Below are 8272 nucleotides of genomic sequence, written 5' to 3'. Positions count from 1 at the left end.
CTGAGCACGCACCCCTGAGGGGCCCCTGTGTTGAGGATCAGCGTGGCAGTCCTTAGGTTATTGATGAGCTTTGAGGGCACTATTGTGTTGAAAACTGAGCTGTAGTCAATAAATAGCATTCTCAGATAGGTGTACTTTTTGTCCAGGTGGGAAAGGGCAGTGTGGAGTGCGATAGAGATTGCATCATCTGTGGATCTGTTGGGGCGGTATGACAATTGGAGCGGGTCTAGGGTTTCTGGGATAATGATGTTGATGTGAGCCATGACCAGCCTTTGAAGCACTTCATGGCTACAGATGTGAGTGCTACTTGTCGGTAGTCGTTCTATGACTGTAAAGTAGTTTTATATGAGAAAGGCAGCCAAAGCGATCCATTTGTAAAAAATATGAATTTTATTTCAATAACTATATTTCCAACTACCACATTATATTTTCATAGAAAATATATTATATGTATAAATGGCCATATACAAATGTTCCCATGGACAACACAAACGCCCTTGCATTTAATTTGGTACAATAGGGATCATGAACACATTCACATTTACAGTACTGTGTTAAAAATAAAACGTACTCTTTGTCTATCATTACAATATATGATATTCATATGATTCGCCTTAAATATGTTTCATTTACCAAATATTATCTACGATCAGTGTATCTTCTTGTTCAGTTTGTTGATTCAAATATTGTTTGGCCCCTCCTACATTCCGCTAATGGATTCGTCCGTCGTGAGGCCTTTTTGCAGTAGGGAGTGTTGTTTGGCGGACTTCTGAAGTTGTACACTACTTTGTCTGGATTTTGTCAAATTAACAAGACTCAAATAGTTATTTTCCATAGCAAGTCAGCTATCTAATTGTTGTATCTATCGAGGCAAGTTACAGAGGAGATTGTTTTCGGCGTGGTACACAGCTAAATTTGTCGCAGCCAGAAGGAAAACATCTTTGGCGTGTGGAGTTCCGATTCCGAGGGCTTATGATGCCGACGTTGCGGGACAGCACCATGTCTCACCCCGGCGAAAACCCTCACCAAGTCCGGGTAAAAGCTTATTACAAAGGGTAAGTAGACGGTTAGGGTTTGTGTGATTTGTGTTGGAATAAAGCACTTCGTTATTTGACTCGTTAGGAACTTGGGCTAGGCTTTATTAGCCAGACAGTTAGCTTTTTAGCTAAGTTAGCTCGCTAGTTAACGTTATAAACTTGACAGACAAGTGAAACTGTCCAGAAATGTGGTTAGTTAGCTGTTGCTAACTTAACGTTACCTAGCTACTTAATGTTGGCCAGTATTAGTTAGCATGCATGTTCCCAATATCAATCTATTTTTAGTAAGTGAAGTTTCTTCCATTGTTTATGGCTTGGTAGCTAGCTACAGGTTCTGAGACATAACTAAGCTACATTGAATGTACTAGTTCACTAGCTAGCTAAATGGTAACTTCAAACCAGTTAGCTGATGTTTTTGATTATGCTAGCTGGATGTTTGATACTCATCATGTGTCCTCATATAGCCGTACTGTACTGAACCTGGTGAGTTATTGTTGTCACAGCTCAAATTACACTATTACAATAATTGATGTAAAGCAAACTTTACAACATCCTGTGACATTATTATTATGTGAGGCTCACATTGGATGTAATCACGGTTTTGTTTTCTTATCTTTGACATAGATAGGTGAGAGTTTACAACAATTACAGACACTTAATGTTCATGACATGATTATGCCATTATTTGGGATGTAAGCTAGTTATTTATAGTCAGTGAATAGTGGACCTAGTAATTGTATTCAGAGATGGAAATCATTTGTCACACACAGGTGTTGCCATGACACTTCTTGCTTTGTGATGGAGTCTGTGATTGTTGTTTTTCCCAAAAGAGAGACTGGCCAAACGTGTATTACCAGTAACTTCTGCCAGACCTGTTGTATTTCCCACTCACTCTAATTACCGCCCTGCAAGCACTCTATTGTCCCTGGATACTTTAAAAAAAAAATATGGAGACAAAAGCATCCAAAATATTTCTGAGATCAATGCCTTGGAAGGTCAAGTATGTGGGGAATCTGGGATGAAACATTTCATTGGTTGGTCAAGTACAGTGTTGGGTCACACTTCATCAAGCCAGCTAGGCAGGCCTTAAATCAGTATTGGCGGTTGTACATGTACATTTCCGAAGGATGGGGTAAAGGGAATTTTTGTGGAATAGCTCATCTCTGTTAGCCTACATCCAATCAGATTAAAACAGAACAATTCAATTGGATCCAGGCTAGGCCTACATCATACACTAATTGGCTCTCATCTGAATGTCATTTATGATTCTAACCGTCAAGCCTGCTCCTTTATGTCTGCTGCACTTTGTATCAGAGTCATATAATGTATACATGGCTCTGCTTTGACTGCACAGTGTGCCAGAGTTTCCCGTACTCTGGATGCCAAGGGGTGCACAATTACTTTTTTGCCCTACACAGCTGACTGAAATACTCAAATAATCAACTAATCATCAAGCTTTTATACTGTCCTATAATAATGGGCAGTTTGACAGAAGAGAGATGGCGGTAGCGAGAACTGCCTTCTAGCGCCGTTCACTTTCATAGTTTCATTCACACAGACCCACACTGCTGTCAGCCAGCTTTCCAGTCAAGGCCAGCAATAGGCAGGGTCTGGTCTGGTGACATGTGGTGTCAGGCTGTGGCAGTCTCTGTTTGTCACTGTCATTACTCTTTATTGACACATAGAGGGAGTAGTGGTTAGAAAAGAGGGAGTAGTGGTTAGAAAAGAGGGAGTAGTGGTTAGAAAAGAGGGAGTAGTGGTTAGAAAAGAGGGAGTAGTGGTTAGAAAAGAGGGAGTAGTGGTTAGAAAAGAGGGAGTAGTGGTTAGAAAAGAGGGAGTAGTGGTTAGAAAAGAGGGAGTAGTGGTTAGAAAAGAGGGAGTAGTGGTTAGAAAAGAGGGAGTAGTGGTTAGAAAAGAGGGAGTAGTGGTTAGAAAAGAGGGAGTAGTGGTTAGAAAAGAGGGAGTAGTGGTTAGAAAAGAGGGAGTAGTGGTTAGAATAGAGGGAGTAGTGGTTAGAATAGAGGGAGTAGTGGTTAGAATAGAGGGAGTAGTGGTTAGAATAGAGGGAGTAGTGGTTAGAATAGAGGGAGTAGTGGTTAGAATAGAGGGAGTAGTGGTTAGAATAGAGGCATGGCGGCTGGTAACAGATACTGGATGCAATGATGATACAAAAAGCTTAGTAACTATTCATTTATATAGCACATTTGAGTAATGATACAGCAACCTGTTTCCAATTATTTTAAGTCACCTGACTGACAGTGGAATGTTCATAGTCATCACTCAAGTTTCTGGTTTTAAGGCTTACACTTGTAAATATTGTTCTATCTCTAGGCCCATTTGTAAGCCTGTCTGCTGTCTTAGTTTTAACGTAACATACATTTGTCTCAGGAGTTTCAATGTCACCACCATCAGCTGCTATCAACTTCCTCTTTGTAAAGTAAACATTATGACGCATGAGCAATGAACAACATAGCACTGCAGTGTTTCCCCTAGGATTTCTTTCAGCAGCGGTGGCAAAGTTGGGGGAGGGGGTGATTTTACACAATTCTACACATTTTTCCATGGTGATGAGTACATTTTTATAGTTTAAAGCTGGTTTCCTGCAATTCAACACATTTTGCCATGGCTTATGCCATGTTCTTATGCTGTCTGAATGACTCAAACATTATAACTAAATCAATGGGGGCCCCCCCATGTCATGTTTTTGGGGGGATTTCTTGATTATACTTGGCCGTCTATTTCTTTTTCTTCTTCTCAAAGATCTTATTTAAAAATATATTGTTTCATTATCTTTTCTATATACTTTATATATGAATTTAGTCGTTTTTAAGTTTACGCTGAAAACGTTTTATTGATTGGTCAAAATGTTTTACAGCTGTCCTCAGACAATCCCGCAGGTGAAGAAGCCGAATGTGGAGATCCTGGGGTGGTGTGGTTACACATGGTCTGTGGTGGTGAGGCTGGTTAGACGTACTGACAAATTCTCTAAAACAACATTGGAGGTGGTTTATGATAGAGAAATTAACGTTCAATTCTCTGGCAACAGCTCTGGTGGACATTCTTGCAGCCAAGCATGCCAACTGCACGCTCCCTCAACTTGAAACATCTGTGACATTGTTGTGTGACAACTGCACATTTTAGTGGCCTTTTATTGTCCCCAGCACAAGGTGCACCTGTGTAATGATCGTGCCATTTAATCAGCTTCTTGATTTGCCATACCTGTCAGGTGGATGGATTATCTTGGCAATTTAGAAATGCTTACTAACAGGGATGTAAACAAATTTGTGGACAGCATTTGAGAGAAATAAGCTTTTTGTGCGTATGCAACATTTCTGGGCTCTTTTATTATATCTCATGGAAACATGGGACCAACACTTTATATGTTGAATTTATAATTTTGGTCAGTATTATTGAAGTGCATGGCAATTACTTAGGAACTGAGCACACTTTGGAGAGGCGTGTGGCCACATGGAGACACCAGTTAGTCCTCTCACACAAACCCTTGATAATTTTGTTTTATGGTGCACCTACCAAGCGTTTTCCAGGAATATTCTTATGTCACTGAATGTATTCTGACTATTGTCAGATTTTGTTATCAACAAATGCGGCACGAAAATGCACATAAAATCAAGTGTAATGTTTGGATTCAGTCTTGAACTGTTTTGTCCTTTCTATTACGACCATTATTTTCACATATCTAATGTAGTAAACATTTCAATTTAGCCCTATCCATATAGGCCAATTCCCACGAGTGTAAACGTTCCTGAACTTTGGCGACTAGGACGTTTTTTCTTTAAACCTCATGCCTAGGGGCTGGATGTGTCAATGTGGAGTTCATACATACATGCATAAGCAATTAGCCACAAAATCCCTTTGAATGTGCCATTTTATCCTGCATTTTCCCCCATGTGGGCTAGCCCCCTTGCAATTTGAGTTCCAGCCAATGAGTTTCAGCCCCTCACCATTTGAGTAATGGCTAGCAAGATGCACACACAGTAGAGGGAGAGCATCTCATTCCAAAAAATGTTATTGACATTTTCTGGATTGACTGCACTTCATTTCTTAAAATAATGGACTGTCATTTCTCTTTTCTTATTTGAGCTGTTCTTGCCATAATATGGATTTGGGTCTTTTACCAAATAGGGCTATCTTCTGTATCCCACCCCAACCTTGTCACAACACAACTGATTTGCTCAAACACAATAAGAAGGAAAGAAATTCCATAACTGAACTTTTTAAGAAGGCACACCTGTTAATTGAATTACATTCCAGGTGACTACCTCATGAAGCTGGTTGAGAGAATGCCAAGAAAGCGGTCAACAAGCTATCATCAAGGAAAAGGGTGGCTACTTTAAAGAATCTCATATAAAATATATTTTAATTTAACACTTTTTGGTGGAGCTCGTTAAAAAAAGTGTATAGAAAGTGTATAGAAAATATTCAAATATGCAAAGGAGGATATCGCATATTTCTACCTTTTTTGTGTACCTATTTAGGATACATATCACCATAAAGAGAGTGACATTCATGTAGACGGAGTATACCAAACATTAGAAACACCTTCCTTGTATTGAGTTGGCACACACAATCCATGTTTCAAGGCTTAAAATATTTTTTTTACCTGTCGTCTCCCCTTCATCTACACTGATTGGAGTGGGTTTAACAAGTGACATCAATGAGGGATCATAGCGTTCACCTGGTCACTCTGTCATGGAAATATCCACTGTTTTTCATGTTTTTTTACACTCTGTGTATATTTAATCAGAACACATGTGTTGGTAGTGTCAAAAGACCAAACCAATCAACTTGTGTACTGTCCAGGTACCAAATGTTCAATTGTCCATTTTAAACCTGTAATCGAACCCACAATTGGGACCTGCAGGTCTCACGCAGCCCTCCAACTAGAAACCTATTCGACCTCAAATTGCGTGCATGGTACGCAAAATGCATGCAGATTGGCAGGTCTGAGAGGGGGATACAGAATGGTTAATAGTGTGAATGTTAAAGGAGAGGTTTACCCAAATTCCAGAAACTCCCAAGTGATTCCATACATTGACACTAGTCCAGTGGAGGTTGCCCTCTCCCCCTCTGTAGTGCTGTACTGAAACAGATGTATAAATGGGTCACGTGACTCGTGACTAGAGGTCGACCGATTATGATTTTTCAATGCCGATACCGATTATTGGAGGACGAAAAAAGCCGATACCGATTAAATTGGCCAATTTTAAAAATAAAAAGTATTTGTAATAATGACAATTACAACAATACTGAATAAACACTTATTTTAAATTAATATAATACATCAATAAAATAAATTTGGCCTCAAATAAATAATGAAACATGTTCAATTTGGTTTAAATAATGCAAAAACTAAGTGTTGGAGAAGAAAGTAAAACTGCAATATGTGAGAAAGCTAACAATACAGTTCCTTGCTCAGAACATGAGAACATATGAAAGCTGGTGGTTCCTTTAAACATGAGTCTTCAATATTCCTAGGTAATAAGTTTTAGGTTGTAGTTATTATTATAGGACTATTTCCCTCTATACCATTTGTATTTCATTAACCTTTGACTATTGGATGTTCTTATAGGCACTTTAGTATTGCCAGTGTAACAGTATAGCTTCCGCTCCTCTCCTCGCTCCTCCCTGGGCTCGAACCAGCAACGCAACGACAACAGCCACCATCGAAGCAGCGTTACCCATGCAGAGCAAGGGGAACAACTACTAGAAGGCTCAGAGCTAGTGACGTTTGAAAAGCTATTAGGGCGCGCTAATAGCTAGCCATTTCACTTCGGTTACACCAGCCTCATCTCGGGAGTTGATAGGCTTGAAGTCATAAACAGCGCAATGCTTGATGCACAACGAAGAGCTGCTGGCAAAACACACAAAATTGCAGTTTGAATGAATGTTTACGCGCCTGCTTCTGCCTACTACCGCTCAGATACTTAGATACTTGTATGCTCAGTCAGATTATATGCAACGCAGGACAAGCTAGATAATATCTAGTAATATCATCAACCATGTGTGGTTAACTAGTGTTTATGATTGATATCTTATAAAAAGTTTAATGCTAGCTAGCAACTTACCTTGGCTTACTGCATTCGCGCAACAGGCAGTCTCCTTGTGGAGTGCAACGAGAGAGAGGCAGGTCGTTATTGCGTTGGATGAGTTAACTGTAAGGTTGCAAGTTTGGATCCCCCGAGCTGACAAGGTGAAAATCTGTCGTTCTGCCCCTGAACAAGGCAGTTAACCCACCGTTCCTAGGCAGTCATTGAAAATAAGAATGTGTTCTTAACTTCTTGGATATAGGTGGCGCTATTTTAATTTTTGGATGAAAAATGTTCCCGTTTTAAACAAGATATTTTGTCACGAAAAGATGCTTGACTATGCATATAATTGACAGCTTTGGAAAGAAAACACTCTGACGTTTCCAAAACTGCAAAGATATTGTCTGTGAGTGCCACAGAACTGATGTTACAGAAAAAACCCAGATAAAAATCCAATCAGGAAGTGCCGCATTTTTTGAAACCGCCTCATGGCAATGACTCCTTATATGGCTGTGGAGGAGCTAGGAGTCAGCTTACGTTTCCCCCAAGGCGTCTGCAGCATTGTGACGTATTTGTAGGCATATCATTGGAAGATTGACCATAAGAGACTACATCTACCAGGTGGTCGCTTGGTGTCCTCCGTTGCAATTATTGCGCAATCTCCAGCTGCAGTATTTTTCCGTTTGCTTCTGATGACAAGCCAACTGCCACCACTGATAGATTATCGAATAGATATGTGAAAAACACCTTGAGGCTTGATTCTAAACAACGTTTGCCATGTTTCTGTCGATATTATGGAGCTAATTTGGGAAAAAGTTTGGCGTTGTAAGTGACTGCATTTTCCGGTATTTTTCTTAGCCAAACGTAATGAACAAAACGGAGCTATTTCATCTACACAAATAATATTTTGGGGAAGAAATGAACATTTGCTATCTAACTAAGAGTCTCGTCATTGAAAACATCCGAAGTTCTTCAAAGGTAAATTATTTTATTTGAATGCTTTTCTTGTTTTTGTGAAAATGTTGCCTGCTGAATGCTAGGCTTTATGCTATGCTAGGCTATCAATACTCTTACACAAATGCTTGTGTAGCTTTGGTTGAAAAGCATATTTTGAAAATCTGAGATGACAGTGTTGTTAACAAAAGGCTAAGCTGTGTTTCAATATATTTCATTTCATTTGCGATTTTC

The 8272-nt window shown here is 39.6% G+C and overlaps 1 protein-coding gene across 1 annotated transcript in view; it reads left to right on the top strand.

Moving 5' to 3' along the window:
• The first annotated feature begins 706 nt into the window (after nucleotides 1–706).
• prkci (protein kinase C, iota) overlaps nucleotides 707–8272 on the top strand; it is a 67568-nt gene continuing 60002 nt past the window's right edge. Inside the window, exon 1 of the mRNA XM_031806819.1 lies at nucleotides 707–1055. Coding sequence (XP_031662679.1) covers nucleotides 973–1055 — 83 coding nt within the window. The 5' untranslated portion in view covers nucleotides 707–972. The remainder of the gene's footprint in view (nucleotides 1056–8272) is intronic.

Source organism: Oncorhynchus kisutch, linkage group LG27 (genome assembly GCF_002021735.2).
Source record: "Oncorhynchus kisutch isolate 150728-3 linkage group LG27, Okis_V2, whole genome shotgun sequence".
Lineage (NCBI taxonomy): Eukaryota > Metazoa > Chordata > Actinopteri > Salmoniformes > Salmonidae > Oncorhynchus > Oncorhynchus kisutch.
This window is presented reverse-complemented; position numbering and strand designations above follow the sequence as displayed.